The sequence below is a fragment of the Xiphophorus maculatus genome, chromosome 11 (genome assembly GCF_002775205.1).
Source record: "Xiphophorus maculatus strain JP 163 A chromosome 11, X_maculatus-5.0-male, whole genome shotgun sequence".
NCBI classification, from domain to species: Eukaryota; Metazoa; Chordata; class Actinopteri; order Cyprinodontiformes; family Poeciliidae; genus Xiphophorus; species Xiphophorus maculatus.
Window position 1 is genome coordinate 28,562,652 of NC_036453.1, and position 22,787 is coordinate 28,585,438.

Genomic DNA, 22,787 nt, shown 5'->3' on the forward strand with positions numbered 1-22,787 from the left:
TTTGGGTGCTTTGCCCAGAGGCACATCGACATGTGGCTGGAATCGAACCTACAACATAGCATAACTTTACCCTTTTACCCTCTTGTTATTTAAATGTGTCAGAGGTTCAATAAGGTCATAGGTTGTTGCGTGTTTCAAGATGGCGGCCTGTGAAGAACTTAGAGGCTCTTTCTAGTCTCTTATAACCAATAAACCGAATCACAGTTTCAGCCTGATTAGACTCACAACCTTCATTCTCACAAAATGTGGTCTGAATGTTAGGTAGAGATAGGCCCAGGGAACTGGCCTCCATCTTTGTCTGGAGTTTCTGACATAAATCAGGCTGAATCGTTTTTTCTGCTTTGTTGTGTTTACTCTTAACATGTTTGCATCATTTTGAGTTAACAGGGCCTTTAACTTTAAGCTGTGTCATTTATTTACCTTTTCTAATGAAAGTTTGCTCAGTCCATCTGCGTTTACCTGGAGGTTCCTTCTCTCACTCATCCACAGTCCCCAAGTTTTCACACAGAACGGAGGGATTGTTTTCTTTAAACGACTCATTTCTATTTGGCATTTCGTGATCGACTAAATGTGACAGATTTGTGATGCAAAATTATTAACTGATATGTATAATTATTGTAACATTGAATCAAAATAAAACATTTTGTTTATACAGAAGAGTACATTTTGTGAACTGGATATATAGCTATATGCATATAAATATTTAAGCTACATACATATAGCTTCACAATAAATATCTTCTGAATGTGATTACTCACAGTATTAAAAAAAAATCTAGTTCTCACTGCTCTCTGCTGGACAGATTAAGTAATGTTCCGAATTAACTTCTATCCAGTCTGATGGCTTTGATAAATCTTTAGCAAGAAACTAATCTCATGTTATTATTTATCTGTTTATTTATTTGCTCTAATTGTTAGACATTATTGTAGTGAAGTTTATTAATGTAAGCTTGTACTTCCCTCCTTCTTCAGCTGTCCCTCGGCCAATTAAAATGCAGAAAATTAAGTTATGTTTTTTTCCTACTACATTCCAAAACCAATTTTACGTTTGTTTAGGTTTATTGTCCTGTTAGATCATTCAGTTGTTCTCAGGTCTTAACCTTCTAGCTGTTTCTAAAAGGTATAGTTAAATACCTTTCCAGTTCTTTTTCATTTTGCCATTTAATTTATGCAACGCACCCATAACTCTAGCAGCAAAACAACCCCATGCTGTGATAATACTCCATGCGTAAAAGCTGCTACTTAATCTCTTTACTGTTTTTGATTACAACACACTTTAACTATCAGTCGATATTGAAGGTATCGTTTGTTGAGCTCGGCCTGGTCTGCACCCTCTTAGTCCATGCTGATATAAAAACTGGTGCTCCAACATCCTCCCAGTTTATCATCTGATCAACACTGGTGGTTCCTGAGCAATGTAACCATCCAAGCCAATAATGAGTGTTTGTCTTTTTCAGGCAGGAAGTGTGATACTCTGGATGGACCGTTTCTCCAGCTCGTTTCCTAACTTCATAATGTTTTATTTAAAGAAATTACACAGAAGGAAACCAGTGATTTGGTTTAAATTAAATCAAATACAGAAATGATTTTATCAAGCAAATGCATTTTGTGGTGAGTGAAAGCTACAGGGATTATTGTGGAGTTGTCTCTAATCTTATTTGTTGCATGGCAGCGAACGCTGTTATGTCAACACTTGGAGAGATATTGTGAAATAAAAATATATAAATGCACTATCTACTGTAGTGATACAAATAAAACTCATTTTACTTAAACTGAAATACCATTTCCAGAAACATGCGCTCCCTTCTTTGACTGCTCTTCAGAGGCCTTGCAAACATGAAGCAAAACAAATAGCAAATAGTTGCATAAATTATTTTATTAAGTTGACTTTTTAACATTTCTATCCAGAGATGCATCATTGAAAAGCTACAACGTTTCAGTGATCACAAAGGCTTCATTCCCAGCGTCACATCATGTAGATACAGTTCAGTGAAATGCCTCCTAATGGATTTCTTGTTTTTGTCATACTTAAACATTTCAGATCACCAAAAACAAGTTTTAATATCAAACCAAGACCGAATCTGCAGAAAGCTTCCCAAATTTTTATGTCAATATGTAAGGCATCTCTAAGGCTACAGTTAGAGCAATAATCCATAGAACATCCAAAATTACTCCCAGAGCGTATCAACAACTCTTCCAAGAGAACATGAAAGAACCACATTCAAAGTGGTGCAGCACTCAACTGCTGTTAGACCTACAGTTCATGATCCAACAATAACAACTTAACCAGCCAAAAATGGCCAGAATGGGAGAGTTAAAAACCACTGCTGTACAAACATAGTTAGGATTAAGGGTGATTACTTCTAATACCAGATTTCTTTGGATAGATTTTGTTTTGTCCCATAAAAATGTTAACTGCATTTTGTGATCTGGTTATCTTTGTCTGATATTAAGATTTTTCTTGATGTTCGGAAATATCAAAGAAGTCAAAGTGAAAAAAACAACAACAAAGAAAAAAAACCCAGAAGAATCTGTAGGGGAGGAAATACTTTGCCAAAGCTCTAAATATGGAATGTTTTTCACATCATGATCAGTTAGATAGCTGCAAAATAGTTTAAATCACAACTTTCCATCTAACCAAAATAAATAAAGGATGGGGGTGGGGAGTTGTTTACCCCATTACTCTGAAATCTGTTCCTATTAGGAGTTCAAGGTCACTTTTTAACTACTCTTAAGTAAAATAGCTCATTTTTCATATTCAAATCCACATTGATCAAATTCAAACTTTTAAAGGCTGTTTCAAATCATAATTATGCACAAATCAGATATCTAGAATGTGCTTAATGTGATATTTAAACACCAATTAAGTATAACATTGTAATACTGATTATCTCATCATTATGGGTGAATTATGTTAGGCAGCACGGTGAACATTTTGTCCTTAGGATTTAGGTGAGTTTGACCTGTAAAGGTTGGATAACTGGGTCAGAAAATCTCCAGAACGACAGTTTTCGTTGGGTATTTCTGGTCCAAGGAAGGAACAGTGCAGAACCAGAGACAGTAGCTGAGAAACACTGAAGCATATGATGAGTAAAAGTTGACCCGCGTGGAAATGTAAGAGTAAACTGGTGAGTAAAAGGCGACTTCTGAGAGGAAGAGGCATTAAAGTCTGTAGAATTACAGCAGGACCAAACCAGTCAGGAATGATCCTAGACTTCCTACCATTTTCACTCATTCAACAATATTTTTCCACAAGTGACTTACTGTGTAATGATTCAGTAACAAACAGCACATAGAACAATAAGGCAGGGATGCAACTTAAGTTTATTTTCTATAATAATTCTTATAAATTATTCTGATGATTAATTGATTAATCAGGTTTTAAAAATTGGAACATTCTGCAGATTTTCCATTTAACCACTTAAGCATTTTTCACACACTATTAGAAATACATTACCAGATTCATATGAGCAAACAATTGAGTTCCGTTTCTGAATAAGAAAATGAACATTTTCTTGCTTAAAATGCAACAGCGTAGCATTCCTTTAGTGAACGGTTGGTCATTTGTAGCAAGGGATGCATCTAAAAATTGTTCTAATGTGTATATGTGAAAAGCTCAGCCCTTCCTGCTCAGGTTAGCATTAATACAGTGTATTTTTATATTAACTAGTCCATAATTGGATTATAAAATGTGCTTAATAGAATTATTTTAATTTTTTTTTTTTTAGATTTGAACCAAGTGAAGCTAAAGATGCCACTTGAAGTGTTTTGGATACAGACAAAAGTGGGGGTTTTTTGCCTCTTAAATGCAAAATTTACATATTTTTTGTACAATTGTGGCTTAATATCTGTTCTGAGTATTTTGTTCTTTCAGCATATGGCCTTTTTTTGAGTCTGTGTAGTCCAGTTAGCAATTAATAGACGACTAAATTGATGATTATTTCAACAATCGATTTATCACCATTACTCTGATGAATTGTTTCAGCTCTACAATCAGGCCACTGAGGATGAAACACAATCAGATCATTAAAAATAAGAAGACAACTAGATTACATCACTGCCATGTTCTTAAAAACTGGATCTGCACATTTTTAAACCTCAAGCTGATTTCTAAATGCGTACATGGTAAAGTTCTTCAAATGGATCAATGGATCAAAATGAACTCATTAGCAGCAGAATTAAAAAATACAGTCTGACTGGAATCAGCTCAAAATGGTCAAGTTCAGACCCGACTTCTTTGTGCCACTGAGTGACATCATCAGTAGCTGCGTTTCCATTAACCAATTAATTGTGCAAATTGGAATTGCAAAAATAGATTTGCCTAATAGAAAAGTGGCAGCTTTGGAAAAATTTGTTTTTTGGTGAAACGTTTCTGCGTTAGGATGAGGAGGATGACGGCCTGTTTTTTTTAATGGCGATGCGTATTCATGTGTGATTTTTAATTTCATTTCTTATTTAATGGAAATCCCTTGGTTGCCAAATTGTGTGGTTTTTTTTAATGATCAGAATAACAAAGTTTTGAGCACATCTGTGATGAAAATGGAGCTAGTTTTACCATTTAAAACAAATCTTTTGAAGAAACCCTTTGCAAAAATAAAGGATGAAACAGAAACTATAAGCATCTTTTTGATAACAGATAACACATCTGGCATAAATCCCCTGCAAATCACAGTTAAAATCATGGACTAAGTTGTGAACCAAAGTAGGAACCTGCTGGAGCATCTCTACCGGACTCAGGACACCAGATCGACTGGCTTAGCAGCAGGTAAAACATTAACTGGTAGTAGATTAGGTTTTGTTTGCCTCCTAACTCTGGCAGAATGAAGGTTTCTCTTTGCATTCCTTCATGCTTTAACTGAGAGCCGTTTGTGAAAAGAGTCACTACCTTTAACTCTCAGCAGGAGAGCCTTACATTTGAAATGCGTCAGTATATTTGTTGCTCTATCGATCCCTGAATTTTTTAGTCCAACACAGCCAACCTTGTGTGTCAGTTTGTCTACGCGCTGATCCGGTCCTTATCAGAGACTCTGGTTGTGGCCTCGCATCTGATGGAAGTGGTGCTGCGGGTTGTTGAACTGGTAGGGCTCGTGGCGGTGGAGGCTGTGGCAGATGACGGGATGCTCGATGCCTTCGCTCTGCAGATCCTCCTGCTTGTGGACCCCCACCAGCTTTGCCACCAGCTCCTTGATGAAGGTCTGAGGAAGAACACAGAACCCAGAGCCGTTCTCACACACAGATCCGCTGAAATTTTGCAATCGGGCACGTCATTCAAGTTTTGCTTTGCAACGTATACATTGACGTATACATTGACGTTTAAGGAGTGAAATTCGGTAACTGGTAGACAGTGTCTTCAGTATTTACATTATTTAAACACCATTGATGTATTTTATTGAGATTTTATGTAAACAACAAACATGAAGTAGAAGTTAAGGGTATGTGGTTTTCATAAACAACTGAGAAGTGTGATGTGGATTTGTACTATGAAAATACTTCTGAATGTTGTTGTAACTCATATCATCCAAGTATCAGCTTAGAAAGCTGTGCGGAAAGATGTTGGAGTTGGGGATATGATCCTGGCCGTGTCATCAATGGAAGAGCTGGTTTGAACTTCCTTCTTTTCTTTCTGCTCTGCCGTCGTAGTTCAGGTATTATTTCAGCTTTCTGGATGCTAATCAGCTGCTCCCAGTTGTAAAAACAAAACCTTGCTGCCATGGTTACACATCATAACAGGTGTTCGGAAGCAAAAGAGTGAAAGAAAAAAAAAATCACAACATCCAAAACCAGAGGGAAGAATTGTCTAAAAAAGCAATGCTTCAACCTAAAAAATATATGTGTATGACCAAAACTTTACCAAAAGAAAACATCAGAGCAAACATAACAGAGCCAGTCCAATGTGCTGCCATTCTAGAATATTTTATGTTATTCATCACCTTCTGCTCCACTAACCTTAAAAAAATCCAGTGCCCTTCTATGTTTCATAACTTGTATAAAATGTTCATCGGTGTGTAATATAATCTGCCTCAGACTTTTGTAGAAGGAAAAAAAGTTAATGGACAGGGCTGAGTTTTAAAATATCATCCAAAACTAAACATCTGTTCAATCCATCATCTAAAAAAGAACAACTGGAACTGGACCAGAACAAACCAAAACAGAATTTCTTTGCCCCACACTGAAACTCCTATGTTGCAGAAACACATCATCTGCATGGTAAAACATGGTGTTGGCAGCATCATTCTGCGGGGAAGTTTTCTATAAGATTTGAGACATTTGCAGCAGAAAAGTGACCCTAACCATACCACCAGAGTTGTCATAGAATTATATTAATAATATTCATATTTCTCCCTAACATTCTTGTCTTCACAACTACCATATGAAAATGTACGTTCCTTTAATAAAATGAGATCTGGTTTTCTCTTTCTCATTTTGGAGCAACTAGTTTAAAATTACAATCCATCTGGTATTACTCTTTATAATTTAATATATTTCCTATAAAGCCATACATTTCTTCTTTAATCTGAACAATACTGAAGGAACCCCACATGTTTGGCATCGTGATACATGTGGGTTCCTTGTAAATACACATGTTTGTGTATTTACAAGTATCTTGTAAATACAAGATATCTTTGTGTATCTTTCCTGTAATTTGGCAAATCCTGAATCAAATTGTGTCCATTTGAAACTTGCAGGATACGCATCACACATGACATGAGGAATGCTGCAGACTCAGATAACACTCAAAATGTTTTGTTTCTTTTAAAAAAATATGTTTTTAAAAGAAACAACAGTGCTCATAGAGAGAATGTTGAAATCAGCATATCAGATGTCCATGAAATGCTTTCATGGACATCTGATATCCATACACAGCAGGACGCTGTTAACATTCAACATTATGTCATTCTGGAGCTATGAATGTGTTTTGTGTCCCCGTGTTTATACTGTTTAACAGTCATAAATCACACTGACAGAAAAAGCAGGACGATGGCTTGGTAATGATGTCTGCTGCTTATCTTACTCTCTAGAACCTTAGGGTGACCCAATGTCAGACTTTCTGTCTTCTGAACCAATCAGATTTGATCAAGAGAAAGCAGGCTTCTAATACCACAACTCTGGGTCAATCCCCAAACAATTGTAACATTTAATTTAAACAGAAAGTCCTGGTATTCAGGCCCGTCCTAACCAGATGTCCAAACCCCGCCTGCCGGCTGTGTTTGCTCCAGCCTCTCCTCTGAGACTCTCCCCAAAAGTCTACAAACTCATCACCATTCCCCCAAGGGAGGGTCCGGCTCAGCTGCTCGGTTTGTGACCTTCTTGTTTCAGTCATTACCCACCACTCATGATAGTGGAGGTGGGAACATCAAATTGCACTCCCACTCAATTCTCCAGCAGCGTTCTCAAACCTGGTACACTCGGTTCGATTAGGGACCAAAATTTGCAACATTTGTTACATTTTCTGTTGGTGTGGTTTGCTTTCACGCTGCATTGTGTCAAACAAATCAAAGCCTTTGAAAAACGTGTTCCCCCCTCTCGCCTCTGGTGGCGCTCCACCAAGAACCACTAAAGGAAACAACTGTTGTTCTATCTGTTGATCTATAGATAGCCTCTTAAACCTTCCCATATCAATGGGCAACAGCATTTTTTTCTCCACTTCCTGTCATGATTTGAGTGGTGAAGTAGAGGCAGCAGACCCAGGGTAAGATGAATAAGATGGTTTAATAATGAAAGAAGTCCAGAAATCCAAAAAACATACAAAGTCCAGGCAGCACAAAGGAGCGGATGCAGAAGCTCGCCGGTACTGGACAAACGCGACGAGGAACAAAGAACACAGGTGGGGTTAAATACACAGAGGGTAATCGAGGAGACAAGAAACACCTGGGAACAATCAAGGGGCGACAGGACAATACGGAGACTAAGAGACACATAAACTCAAAATAAACACAGATACAGAACAGATCCTGACACTTCCATTGCTGTTGCCTTGTAAAACTCCAAAGATGGAGTCACTCGATTGTGACTCCATCTAATATTCTCAGGGATTATAAAACTCATGTGAGGATTAAGCTTTGCTAAATCTATTTATGTATGCAGGTTAAAAAAAACCAAATCGGTTCCGTTTACTGACGTAAATCAACACTGATTCTTTCAAGAACACAGGAAGGTCCAGAGACCGAATACGACGGTTATCAGAATTTAATGAACAAAAAGGCAACGTGGGACGTTGTCAACATAGCTGCTTTTTTTCTGCATTTGTCTGTTAAATAAGACAATCAGTCAAACTCTTCCTTTGATCTTCAGTCTGTTAGGGTAAAATGGAAGATTACAGCCTGCTGAGAAACAACATGCGTTGTGTTGTGGCAACGGACACAGGAGACAAGCAGCCAAGTTATTAATAAAATCCGACACTCGGCTGCCTTGTACATTACTCAAACTTTGAGTTTCTTGTGGATCCTCCTTCAGCCGGTGTGCAGATTTATACATTTACATAAAATGTAGAAAAAGAAAATATAACAAGCTGTTTTATGACCGTATAAACACATGGTCCTGTATCCTGCATGTTCATTTTATTTGATGGTACATAAACACCACAAATATTTAGAATTCTTTCCTCGTTTACTGTAAGCACAGTAAAAGTAAATTCAATTAAATGCACAGATGAATATCACTCTACTTCCAAACTGATTTTGAGACCAAACAGGGACTTCTTCTCGGAAGAAATAATATAATTAAAAAATTTTCTGAACAAAAAAAAAAAAAAAAATTTATCATCACATGGGATAGAAACATTTATAGTCATTTTATTTGTTTTTAGGCATGCCTCAATAATAAACCTGCCCTCAATACAAACAGCAGAAGCCGCGGTGTATCTGGAGGCATTTTCCAGTGACTGACGTTTAAACCAGGCCTGTACAAGAACAATGTTTGACTCAGGAAAGGTCAGTTGTTTCTGCGTTAAAATTGAGGCAAGAGAATACAGAAAGAAATTGTTGAGGAGCAAGATCAGAAATTAAATGCTCCAATTCAAGTTAGTGAGTTCGAAACTATGCACTGTGCCAAACGTGCGGAAAAGTGTATAAAATTAGTAACGATTCTTATTGAATCTCACCTCAGTGTTGTTGCTGCAGCTTTGGAGGAGTTCCTGTTAAAAAACAAAACAAAACAAATAACATCAAAGATTTACAATAAAAATTACACATTTATCCTCAGATTTGTGGCACTACGATGCTACAGTAATGTGTTGTTAAATCTACTAATGTGACTATTGGAGGAACTGTTAAATAATGCAAACTGTTTCTGAATAAACAAAGCCACCAAACACAGCAAATCACTAAAATATGTGACACGTCACGTCACCTTTAACTTCACGATTCGCTCCTCATCAGTACGAAGGTCAATCAAGTCGTCAATGTTCACCTCCTCCGGCATGTCGGCCTCCTGACGTCGTCAAATGTTTGCAAAACAGGACAAGGAGGAAAAGATGTATATGAGGGGCCGTTTAGGACAAAATTTACGTTTTGTCTCTCACACACTACCAAAAAGTCTCGCATACTCCAAAAAAGTAGCCACGCACACTCCAAAAAATTACGTTTTGTCTCTCACACACTACCAAAAACTCTCGCATACTCCAAAAAAATAGCCTCGCACACTCAAAAATTACTCACGCACATTCAAAAAATACTCAAATTGCGTATACACACTACTAAAATGTCACACACACACACACAAACGTTAACTTTCTCGCTCACATACACTACTACCAGCTCGCGCACATACACACAAACGTTAACTTTCTCGCACACATACACTGCTAACAGCTCGCACACACACAGACGTTTATCTCTCACATACACAAGACTAAAGTTGAACACACACACAGTACTAAGACTCGTTTTATGTATGTGTGAGAGCGAGACTTTTTATGAATGTGTGAGAGTTGTCACGGAAGAGGCGGGGCATAATTTTTGGATCAAACTGCGCATGCGTAGATCCTAAACTATAAGTTTCGATTGTTGACTCACTGTATGTTCTATTACTTAGTATATTTGTGCTTTTAAATATATATAGAACGTTTAACTTTCTTGTAGATTAAATGTGCTATAGAAATAAATGAATCTGATTGATTGATTAAAAATAGCAAAATTGCTGTAGTACAATCTGTCCACTGGGTGCCAGTATTACAGGAATTATTAACCGGCGCCAACTAGTGCCGAAGAAGAAAGAGTTTGCTATACCGAACATGGCTAACTCTAATTCGAAACGAGAGAGAATTGGTCAGGCAGCTGCCATTTTAAACACCGCTCCGGAACGTAACAGAGATGAGAGTTCTGAATCTACTGTAGCACTGCGGGCAGTCGTTGAATCGTTTAATGCGCCTGTCAAAGTGCTGGTTGCCTCCGGAGAAGATAGAATGGTGTTTAAAATGGCAGCTGCCTGACCAATTCTCTCTCGTTTCGAATTAGAGTTAAACATGTTTAATTATTCGAATTAAACACCATTCTATCTTCTCCGGAGGCAACCAGCACTTTGACAGGCGCATTAAACGATTCAACGACTGCCCGCAGTGCTACAGTAGATTCAGAACTCTCATCTCTGTTACGTTCCGGAGCGGTGTTTAAAATGGCAGCTGCCTGACCAATTCTCTCTCGTTTCGAATTAGAGTTAGCCATGTTCGGTATAGCAAACTCTTTCTTCTTCGGCACTAGTTGGCGCCGGTTAATAATTCCTGTAATACTGGCACCCAGTGGACAGATTGTACTACAGCAATTTTGCTATTTTTAATCAATCAATCAGATTCATTTATTTCTATAGCACATTTAATCTACAAGAAAGTTAAACGTTCTATATATATTTAAAAGCACAAATATACTAAGTAATAGAACATACAGTGAGTCAACAATCGAAACTTATAGTTTAGGATCTACGCATGCGCAGTTTGATCCAAAAATTATGCCCCGCCTCTTCCGTGACAACTCTCACACATTCAAAAAGAGTCTCGCTCTCACACATTCAAAAAGAGACTGACTCTCACACATTCATAAAAAGTCTCGCTCTCACACATACATAAAACGAGTCTTAGTACTGTGTGTGTGTTCAACTTTAGTCTTGTGTATGTGAGAGATAAACGTCTGTGTGTGTGCGAGCTGTTAGCAGTGTATGTGAGCGAGAAAGTTAACGTTTGTGTGTATGTGCGCGAGCTGGTAGTAGTGTATGTGTGCGAGCTGTTAGCAGTGTATGTGTGCGAGAAAGTTAACGTTTGTGTGTATGTGAGCGAGCTGATAGTAGTGTATGTGAGCGAGAAAGTTAACGTTTGTGTGTGTGTGTGTGACATTTTAGTAGTGTGTGTATACGCAATTTGAGTATTTTTTGAATGTGCGTGAGTAATTTTTGAGTGTGCGTGGCTATTTTTTTGAGTATGCGTGAGTTTTTGGTAGTGTGTGAGAGACAAAATGTAATTTCTTTGAGTATGCGAGAGTTTTTGGTAGTGTGTGAGAGACAAAACGTAATTTTTTGAGTGTGCGAGGCTATTTTTTTGGAGTATGCGAGAGTTTTTGGTAGTGTGTGAGAGACAAAACGTAATTTTTTGGAGTGTGCGTGGCTACTTTTTTGGAGTATGCGAGACTTTTTGGTAGTGTGTGAGAGACAAAACGTAAATTTTGTCCTAAACGGCCCCTCATAGATGTACGTCAAAGTGAAAGAAACATAGACGGAAAGAATGCAAACATAAAATTCTATTCGTTGCTCTTCCTGCCAACTGCAACACACATCAAAAAGCTTTTATGCTATTAAATATAACATTTCCAACTTTTGAATCATTCAAACTGCAAATGAAACTTTAATCACTTCTATGTTTCTGGACGTTTCTCAGATAAGACCTATTTTGCCTAAATGTTGCTAATGTAGCAAAATAAGACCGTGCTATCGTCATGTTTGTGCATGAGGGAAACGAAGGCCTTCACACACGGTGGAAGACAAATGTGATGTCCAGGTTAAAGTGAGGTTGTGATTATTGTAATATGTTCTGACATCATTCAGGCATTTAATTCATTAAACAAAACCTGCTAGTTAAATTACTTTCTTAAAGAAAATTAATTCATGTTTAACTATTTTCTATTCTTTGACAATATTTTCATGTTCTAAGGAATGAATGAGGACTTTCATCTGGATTTCCCCTCCCATCTATTGCACTGTACAAATTTATTTTAACTTTTGTCCCCTTCTTGGTTCGGGGGCGTTCAGTTTCTGCCTCAATAAGGTGAGTTTAAGTATCTAAGTGACGTGTTCACGAGTGAAGACGGTAAGACGGAGCTGAAGATAGATTTGATGAAAACTAAAAACAAGTTTGCATATATTTTAAATAAAGACAACTGATTCAATTTTACAGTGTATCCTTTGCGATGACGCCGATGAAGCGCAAAATCCGAAACACTTTGGCCAATCAATGCATTTGTTGTATAGATCTTTCTGTCAGAGCAGCAGGAACTTTGACCTTTGAACACATCTCTCTTGCTTGAGTCGACTGTCATTTTCTGAGAATCGGCTAAAGTCCTTGTACTGCAAACATCTGTAGACCCAGGAGGCGGAATAGTGAAGTTTGCATAATACTGTAACAAAGGCCTGTTCTGCTGAAACAAGCAGCCATTGTACAAGCAGAGAAGCCATCCATCCACACCACTGGACTGAGCTTCTCCATTTGATTGGGATCTTGGCACAAGCAGGACTGCAGTTCTACGGTACACCCAGTCTGTTCTTTGTGGACAAGATTATTTTTTATTTCTGCAATCAGCGACAATCTCAAACCTCTTTTTGCAAACAGAAACTACTTTTGCACTTTTAGCACACCAGGAAATCAATGCTCAGGCTGCAACGATTAAGGAATGCAGGTGCAAAACCTGTTTTGTTCTTTGCTTTATCACTAATCTAAATTCTGTTGCTTGAAAATCTAGTAAATCTGCTTTTGCAACACAAACCCATCGAGTTGCATCCAAAAACACCCATTTCTCTGCATCTAGTGATGTGCTCCATCCCCCTGTCACCATCTAGTACACACAGTTTACCTCCTGGGACACTCCTCTCCTCAGATTCCCTTCCTGTCCTCAGTAAACCCTCAGTTTGTTGTCCCATGATGTCCATGTAAGGACAGAAAGCCCCATGTCAGATACAGATCTATGAGAGGGACCCAGCCCTTATACACAGAGTCTGGCCATGTAAGGAGATGCAGCCCCCCCCCCCCCCTCCCCGTCTCCCCTCTGCCCTTTCAACACCTCAGAGACCACTAGAGCCTTGGGGACTCCCCAAGGCGCCTTAACCCCTTTTATAGCAACTTAATTCTTTAAAACTTATTTTAAGGGACTGCATATTGGATTTATTGCATTTCTGCACCAGTTCTAATCAAATAGCAAAGTGATAAAGAGGCAGCAGCATGCAGTGGAGCCAAAGCAGCCGCGGGACCCACCTGGCCCCTGTACAGCTGGTCCAGGCTCTCATCGATCCACTTCTCCAAGTCCAGCCGCCTCTGCAGCTCCTTCCTGTTGTACTTCACTGTGACCCGGGCGTGCCTCTTCGGGATGTGTCCGCTGAGCTCCAGATCTGATGAAACCGGCTCGTCGTTTTCTTCGGGCGGTGTCCCGCTGCCGTCAGTTGCCATCGCTGCTGTGAGCTTGCTCTCACTCGCTCCTCGCCTTTCTGCTTGGCTGGAGAGCGGAGCGCTGGGAGGCGCTGGGAGGCGACAGCAGCGGCTCTGCGGGCTGTCCGGATGTTTATGTGGGGGTGGGATAATTGTTTAGGTATTTGATTTTGTCTCGGTTTGGGGCTACTAACTCTGCCAGTTAGTAGCAGAGTTAGGGCTACTAACTCTACTAACTCTACTAGTAGTTAGTACGCACTGCCATTCCGTCCCTCCCCATCCATCTTCTAGCAGCAGGTAGATAACAAATGGTTTACATGTAGAATTCATGAGAAACGAAACTATTATTATGCCTTTTCTTTTTGTTTTAACAAAAACTACGAAGATAAATACTGATAAAAATGTCAAAAATATAAATAAGAACTAAAAACCTGAATGTGACTGTGACAGACTTTGAGCAAATATATTTCAGAGAAGTCGATGAGGTAAGAAATGCCCCGCTGAGAGTAATAATTTAAGCATTCTGGGAACAAAACATGCGTCCTGTGGTAGATTTTGAACTGCAAACAGGAAATGACAAGCACCTGTTCTTTTTTTTCAAATAAAAAAAAAAATTAATAGTATTGTATTTTCAAAAGAGTTTCAGGTTCTAATGGCCTTTATTAAATTGTACATAGACATAGGGAGAGGGGGGAGAAGGCGATGATGCAGCGAATGGTCACCTGGGCAACCGGAACCGACTTCCGTCTCTGTAAATGGTGCTCGCGCTCCACCAGCTGAGCATATGGCCCCCAAATAACCCCAATAACTACAACAAATACTTTTTTCCTCAAAATTGGTCACAAATTTAATTTGGAAAATAAACTTTTTCAATGAAAAGACTATGGAGAAATGACTGATGGATGAATTATTAATTAGAATGGACACTAACGCCCTAAAATGCACTTTTCTAAATACTCTGTCTGTACAAAATGTTACTTTTGTCCTCTACCAAGCAGACTATGCCTATTATAATCCCATGGTGCAATCCAAGGAGCTACAAATTGAACTGTTTTATATCAAATATTTTATTCCACATCACACACAACATGAACTTAAATAACATGAGTGAAAATATGCAACAGAACACAAACTTTGGCATGAACTTAAAATGGCACATGAGCGTAACGTGACCAATATTTGTATTCGGTAAGTCTTTTGAAGAAATGGCTCCAGTTAGCCTCACACATTTATCTTTGGGATATTTCACATATCCAGATGCAACAAACGTCAGTCTACACTCAGCATCATATAAATATATTTCTACATCTGCGACAATCAAAGTGAAGCCATAAACACAAGTTTTCAAATAAATAAATAATATAAAAAATAAGAGGGAAAAAATGATGGTGCTCACAATAAGGAAAAAATGATCAAAGGAAGATTGAAAAGCAAAAGAAAAGTGTTTTAAAAAAGGAAAACAAAGTGAATGTGTTGAAAATATATTGCTTCATCCTGCATTTGGTTTGTGTTGTAGGTCCTATCAGTGGCGGGTTACATTATTTGTCTCTTTGGGTCTTGAACACTAAAGAGCACAATCCTTTACAAGTCTCCAAAAGTCTTGTAAATCATCATTAGTTCATGTGTCAGAACGTAACTTTTTATATTGACATTTCTATCTGTTTATGTGTCTGCTCCTCTCTTCAAAAAGAGAGAAAAGCAACAAGTGCTAAAATGTTCTTTGCCCCTGTTTCAACGTGTGTGTTTTTGTCCTGGTTTCATCTCAGCCCGGGTGCAGAGCCCAGCATGGCATCGTCCCTCCACATGAAGTCCTGACGCTCCGCTCTGGCCAGGCTGCTCTCCACCGGGTTGTGTCTGTACCCGGGTCTGCCATCGGGACACAGCGTGAGGCTGAGGCGAGCTGTACTGTTGCTGATCTTGAAGAGGCTGTTAGGGCTGAGGAAAGCATCTCTCTCGCTGCCTCCCAGGTTGTTGACCGCCTCCAAGTCATTGTAGACCGCAATGTCGCTCAGCTGCTTCCTTCCCTCCATCCTCTTTCTTCTCCGCCTCAGGAAAAAGATGCCTGCGACCAGAACCAGCACCAGGACTGCCAGGAGGCAGGAGATGGTGACGGTGGTGGTGGAGGAGGGCTGGGAGGCTTGGCGCAAAGCGGGCTTGAAACTGGGTTGAAGTGTGAACTCGCAACTTGGACCCATGAAGCCCTTCGGACACTGGCATACAGGCCCAGTGAAGTGGGTGAAGCAAGTGCCTCCGTTTTGGCACGGACGAGCCCCGCAGGCATCAGAGCGGATGCTGCAGTTCTTGCCAGTGTACCCTAAGGTACAGGAGCAAGTGTAGTCATTCACACCATCCTGGCAGGTTCCAGCATTTTGGCAGGGATTTGAGGTGCAGTCGTCGATGTTGACCTGGCAGTTGGCACCGGTGAAACCTGGCTGACAGCGGCACAAGATACTCTGGCCGAGGTCCAAACAGTCACCACCTGAAGAAGAGTGAAACACTCAGCTCAGCATGCAGGAGTAAGGATGAACAAGATGATCATGCTTAATAAAAAGAAGCGTGCTCGTTCACTCGTCAGCCACAAGATGTCGCCAGAGAAGACTCTAACGGCGGAACTCACCGTTCAGACAAGGCCTGTTGCTGCAGCGGTCCAACTTCTTCTCACAGTTGGAGCCGGTGTAGCTGGGAGGGCAGCGGCATGTGTAGCCTCCTGTCATCGTCTCCACGCAGGTTCCGCCATTAAAGCAGGGACCGTCTGCGCAGGTCATGGCAATGATCTCACAGTTCTTTCCGTAGAACCCCTGTGGACAGGTGCAGGAGTAGTCGTTCTCCAGGTCCTGGAGACAGATTATAGATATTAATATTCTGCACTTGCTTTGAGTTCAGTCCGGTAGAAGATTAGCAGAGATCCCCTGGACAATAAGCCTTTGTGAGAGGCAGAGTGCCCATTTTCTTTTATGAATTAACTAAAAGTAATCTATACCTCAAGCAACAATGTTGGGGACCACTATGTGATATCTTAATCCCCTTGATCCACAAGCCAAATGAGACACCGCATCCCTGCAAAGCACACAGGTAGGGCCAATGGTTGTGGACACTTACATTGCAGCTGCCTCCGTTTTTGCAGGGGTTGCTGTCACACTCGTTGGTTTCCAGCTCACAATTGGTGCCTCCAAAGCCGGGCCGACACGTACAGGTGTAGCTGCCCTGACCCGTGTTGGTGCAGGTGGCCCCGTTGGCGCATGGCTTGTGGTTGGTGCAGTAGTTGAGGTCCTGGTCGCAGAAGAGGCCCCCCCAGCCCTCCTGACAGTTACACTGCCACGGCTGGCTGCACGTCCCATGGAGACAGCCTGGGTAACGCACGCATTCATTACAGGAGGGGCCCTGCCAGCCCATGCGGCATGTACAGCCCCCTGGGGCCTCGCAGTAGCCATGCTTCTCGCTGCAATCCGCCGAGCAGATGGCTGGAGAAAGAAAGGGAGGGGAGGAGGTGTGATTACAATGGGCACGCCTTCTCAAACACACACACATATACAGATCCTCCCCCCGGCCCCACTCTGCCAAGTCTGAACCCACCTTTGTCTCAAACTTCACTGTTGGTTAAGTATTAATCCAAGCAGCTGGCAGGCACACAGCCGAAGAAAGATGCTTTCTTTTATGTTCTTTCCATCACACACACACACACACACGCCCGCACCCCCGACCCCCCATCCCCCTCACACACACGCAGCCAAACTGTCACTGTCTCACACACAAACACACTGCCTCTCAAATCACCTTGAAAAATGTGTCTAAAGGGGGCCACAACTCTTTCTCTTATTGTAAGAGAACAAACGGCAGATGGGACATAATCACCATCATCATCATCACCACCATCATCATCATCAGACTGTACGAGCACAAAAGACCCATTGGCTCTGAAAACTCTGGAGTTTATCTTTAAGCACTAAAACTAAAAATACAAAATTTTCCCCCCGCAATATTCAGTCAATTTTGAGACAGACAGTTTGGTCTGTGTTTGAAAACAGGGCACAGCTTCTAGGTATTTTGCATAACTTTAGAACTTTAACTGCGTTTTGTGTCAGATTCAAAATGGTTAAATCATATGGAAGTTAAAAGACAAGTGAACATCTCGATGCTGGGATCAGAGCCAGCATGAGACATAAGCAAATAAAGCTGCTGCTCAGGATCCCCAGGCCAGTAGGGGCCCCCCAGGAGCACTTCACTTAATCACACAGCACCATTAACGGTGGCCAACTACACTCATGTGAAGCACATAGTTTTACAGTAGCAACTAGGTGAGCTAAGAGCTTTTAAATGTGCTTCAAAAGTTGCTTACCCTCAAATGTAAAAGTTTTACTTCCTCAGGAATTCAAATCAATTCATCTAGAAAGTGAATTATTAAATCACTGTAATTATTATTTTAATTATCAATTTGAATAATTAATATTTATAATATTATATTAATTGGAAAGGACAATCACTGATTACTGTATAATAATATGAACTGAAATGTGGGCCCCTTATGGCTCCGATTAATTTTTGGCCGCCTCTGCCTGGGAACTTCATCAGTAATCTCCACTCACGCTCAGAGCAGTAGTTTCCTTTCCAGCCCTCCAGGCAGATGCGGTTGCCCTCCTCGTCGCAGGTGTAGTGGCCCAGCGTGTCGTCCCTCGGCCTGCAGTAGTCCGCGCAGCCGTCCCCGAAGTAGTACTCGTCGCAGTAGACGTGGTAGGAGTAGCGCAGCTCGCTCTGCTCGCCGAAGTGCACGTCCTGGGACCAGTCCTCGCCGATAGCCAGCCTCCTCCTGGTCGCCAGGCGGCTCACCAGGTTATTTTGGTTGTCTGAGAACAAGAGATGCGATTCGTTTTTTTCTGGTGATAAATAAAGTCATGGAGTAAAAAAAAAAAGAGGAGGAAGAAAAAAGTCCACCTGTGTACTCTGTTGGAGATTCTGCGTTCCAGGCTTCGATGATCAATGAAAAAGTCCCCTGAAAAGCAAACAAAGTGTTTAATAATTCATATTCTAAAGATGATGGTGTTGGAGCTTGCACGTTATTATTGAACTATGAGCCATGATATCATTTCGCCCCTTTTCTTTAGATTTGATCGCAGAACTTTTGACTACGAAACCAAGCTGACAATCGATTAATTAAAGTAATCCGGCTATCTGCTCGGACAACTGAAATAAAAATAAGCTGAGGCGTCCATGAAATATGACAATCAACAAAGTGTTGAGCTATTTTGGCTTGGTCAAGTACCTTTAACTGTGTCCAACTACAATCACGTGGTGCAAGTAGGGCGTGGGTTGTAAAGCACTTTCTTCAGAAATCGGTATAAAGCTAAATTAAATTATATCTCATGTTTGAGTATTTGTGATTGCTTAATGATTCATGAACACTTTCATACAGGGAGAAAATAACGGATATGAAACTGTCAATAGCCAATAAACAATAAACAATATAGGTTGCAACAAATCTTTATTTATTGGAATGAACAAAATTGGAATGAACAATAATTTCATTTGGAATGAAAATTTTTAATTTTCATTCCAAAAGAAAATTGGAATGAATGAAATGGCGAGTGATATTTTATTATTATCATTATTATTATTATTATTATTATTATTATTATTATTATTATTATTATTATGTTTTTTTGTGATTTTTGTACTTACCGGCCACTTAAAGTGGAAGGGGACTCGGATGGGAGCGCTGCTGGAGATCGACGTGTGATCCGCCCGGATTACGTTCGTGTGGCCGGTGCCAAAGGTGCAGGGCGGCTCGGCTGAGATCACATCCTCCGGGTGTTTTAGGCAAATCCTGAAGAAGATGTGACAGTCTCTGTGTCTTCTGCAGATGCGCTGCGCCGTGTGGAAGGAGTGGATCTTCAACTCGAAGACACCGGAGGACCAAACCTGCGACAGGGCGACGGTGATCATCGTGAGGTATACGGTAAAATACATTGTAAGGAGGTTATTTAAGTGAAGGTAATACGAGTCAACTCACCACGTGCACCAAGGTCAAAGCCAAGAGATATATCAGGTGTGAATGCGCCATTGTATTCGGTGAAGTCCGGTTCCTTGGGTTCTAAATAGATGTTCGCAATAATATCCCAAAAATAACAGTAGACTTCGAAAGCGTTCAGTTTATAAAAAGTCAGATCTCTTTATAAAAAGTTTCATCCCCGTGGAGTGGGATATCCTTCCAGTGCTTCCAGTTCCCCTCTGGTGATCTCCCCTTGGGTCCCGTGAGGAAGCTGGCGCTCTCTTGGTTCGGTTCTGGTGCGTAAAGACGCAAAGGGCTTTTATAGCCGCGCGTCCCGCGCGTCGCGGCAAGGAGGTGGAGCGCGCGCAGACCTCAGGGGAACATCCTGACACACGGGGGGCTGCTCGGGGAATTAGGCAACCCACATTACATTTGGAGTGGAAATCTGAGGAATATTCATAAGAAGCTGGCGCGGAGCAGATACGCTCCCTCTACAGTTTTCTCATCACGTTAATTAGCCACGCAAAATCAAAGTGATGGAGGTGATCTGTCACCGTTCTGACGTTTCAACAGCAAATCAGTCGCGAGTCAGCAGAAAATATATATTTTTTTTAAAAAAAGTGAATTTAAAATGGAAAAATGTTCGAATGAAGCAGTTAAACTTAATTTTCTCTTTCAACCAATCGAATGTTGACAATCCTGTTCAGACTTCCAGGACGATCTCAGCTTTCAGTTTCCTAGTTTTATCAAACAACCACAACTTTCACTAAACTGACAGATCAAGAAGTTTTCTGAACTTAAGATATGAAAGCTATGGATTATGAGAGAAGGAAACCATGGATACAGTCGGCCCCAATCAACAGAAAGAGGGGGCCTTCCTTTTTCTTTATTCTCTTCTCTCTTTGCCCCCTTCTGTAATTGCTCCGACGCGTGTGCGGTGACAAAGGCTGGGCAGGTCCAGGATCAGACTTTATTAAAGCTTCTAGCAGTTATTCGGGCCTCCTCGGCTTGGTGAAGGGGCGCGACAGGGAGGGTGCGGGCCTTTGTTTGGAGCGCGAGCGAACAGCTGTATGGTAATAAACGGCACATGCTCGCGCTCGAGAGGCAGCTTCCTCCCTCTTGGCTATTGACTTACACGCGCGCGCGCGCACGTGCCTGAGCCTACAGACCACCAACAGCAGCAGCAGCAGGCTGCGCTCTCATTGGCTAAGGAGGAGTTGCGGTGGGCTGCGAGGTCCAGCACCTGTCGCAGGGATGCGGTAGAGTAAACACACCTGAACTGTTCTGCAAACACTGACCTGACGCGCCACCTGCGCCGCCAAGATGGCAGCTGATAAAAATCAAAAAGTTAATGTTTCACAAGAACAGTTTGAAATGTTAGCTGTGGTAAATAAATAAATAAAAGACACAAAGAAATCTGATCCCAATTATAAATAATTCTTTTAACATGTTTATTAGAGTGCAATCAGATTTCTGACATAAGTTGTGTTTTCTACCTTCTTTACAGTGTATGTATGTTTTGCTTTGTGTGGCGCCTGGGTGAGCGTGGGTGGGGGGTGGGGACCCATTAATATTACAATGAGTCAAAGGGGACGCGTGCCTGAAGTGGCCCCACCTCTCCTCCCACCCCCCACTCACAGCCTGACACGCTTCTCTGCAGAACAATAAAACCTCCATCACGCACACTTGTGAGGAAAGTTACAATAATTGCTGGGGATGTGAGAGAAGTGACACCTCAAACACGCCAAACTTTCAGGCTCCGTATGGAGCAAAATTCTGGGATGGATGCGGGACTAAAGGTCATTCAGGAATGCCAGGAAGTTCTCTGCACCCGGGTTGGCTGTGTGATATCTAAGCAGTAAGACGCAAAACAGTCCTTAAATGGCGACCCACTGTTAGAATGTGAAGAGTTTCACTGAATTGTCTCACTATCGACATTAAACTGCAATCACTTATTTTGTTGGAGTAATAACGCTGGAATAATGCTGTTACCTTTGACGTATACATGTTCTTTATACCCCATTCTAATACACCTTAAACATTTTCTTCCTCCATTTGTTTATTTCTTCAATGTCAGCATCACGAAAACGTCACATTTCCTCAGTTTCAGCTTCAAGCTTTTCAAAACCTCTTCATGTTTTTGACTGTATGGAGAGCAAAAAGTGCCAAATCACAATAAATAACTTATGAAGTCATTATTTAATTGTGTCATTAATTTTTTAAAACTGGAAACAAATGCAGAAATAATTAATTAAATAGAATGAATTTATTTAGTAGAATTAATTTTATGCACCTCGACTAAATGTATAGATTTAATTTTAAAAATTAAGTAACATTTCATGATTTAAATGGTTTTATGTTCATGTGCTGAAGTGCATCGTGGATTAATTTAGTCAACTTCACCCATCAGACTCAGAGGGCAGGATTAGGGCAGCTTCTACGGAGACCCTGACGCTGTTTCCAACGGCAAGCCAAGACAACTTCTTTCAAGTTTGCTGCGACTTTCAGGTCAATACCTGCATTGAAAACGTTTACTGTAATTTGGCACTCTTCTCTCTCCGTATAAACCATTCCATGACCAACTGTTTAGGAGATGGTGCACTGATTTTGGGTCAATTCAAAGGAAACTCTACATCATGTCAAGATGTCATTAGAGGTCAAAACTAAGAACTAAAAATAAATGTAACTTTGGCATTATGTAAAATCTTCAGAAAATATTCCGGCTACAATTGAATTCAATTACATGTGATTTTTTTTTCTCTTTATGAAAATATAAAACCACATATAATAACTAACAAGATAAAAATGATACAAGTGGTTTTTGTGTGTGATTTGTTTACAGGTATCTATCAGAGCAGACAGTGGAATGAAGTCGGTATGAATGAGTGAAGGGATGAACTTTCTTTTTTTCTATTACGCAGACACCTGTCAGACTTGACTTGCTTATTTACAAATGGGAAAGGAAGAATCTTCTTGAAGAGTGATGCAGAAAATCTAATCAATGCATTTATTCTGAACTTTGTTGTTCTCCATTGTCAGGATGTCTAAAGATTTCAGTACAACTTCAGCAGCGAGGGTCCCTGATGGGATCTGAGTGAAAAGATCTGTCCAGGCTTAACTTTTCCTTCATTGTTAAACTCAGATCAGAATTTAATGCACACTTTGCTCTCAGACAGCAGGTTTCCAG

General features: G+C 40.6%; 2 protein-coding genes across 2 annotated transcripts; both read right to left on the reverse strand.

Moving 5' to 3' along the window:
* Positions 1-1,860: 1,860 nt before the first annotated feature.
* On the reverse strand, positions 1,861-13,724 carry LOC102219072 (protein phosphatase 1 regulatory subunit 14A-like). The gene is made up of 4 exons (XM_005807101.2): positions 13,447-13,724; positions 9,348-9,428; positions 9,100-9,132; positions 1,861-5,194 (listed from the first exon to the last, which is right to left on the reverse strand). The coding sequence occupies exons 1-4, from the start codon at positions 13,636-13,638 to the stop codon at positions 5,018-5,020; spliced, it is 483 nt and encodes a 160-aa protein (XP_005807158.1). The 5' UTR covers positions 13,639-13,724; the 3' UTR covers positions 1,861-5,017.
* Positions 13,725-15,101: 1,377 nt separating this feature from the next.
* Positions 15,102-21,704, reverse strand: LOC102218807 (delta-like protein B). The gene is made up of 7 exons (XM_005807100.2): positions 19,622-21,704; positions 19,291-19,530; positions 18,547-18,604; positions 18,201-18,458; positions 16,717-17,078; positions 16,235-16,451; positions 15,102-16,096 (listed from the first exon to the last, which is right to left on the reverse strand). The coding sequence occupies exons 1-7, from the start codon at positions 19,670-19,672 to the stop codon at positions 15,375-15,377; spliced, it is 1,908 nt and encodes a 635-aa protein (XP_005807157.1). The 5' UTR covers positions 19,673-21,704; the 3' UTR covers positions 15,102-15,374.
* Positions 21,705-22,787: the final 1,083 nt, after the last annotated feature.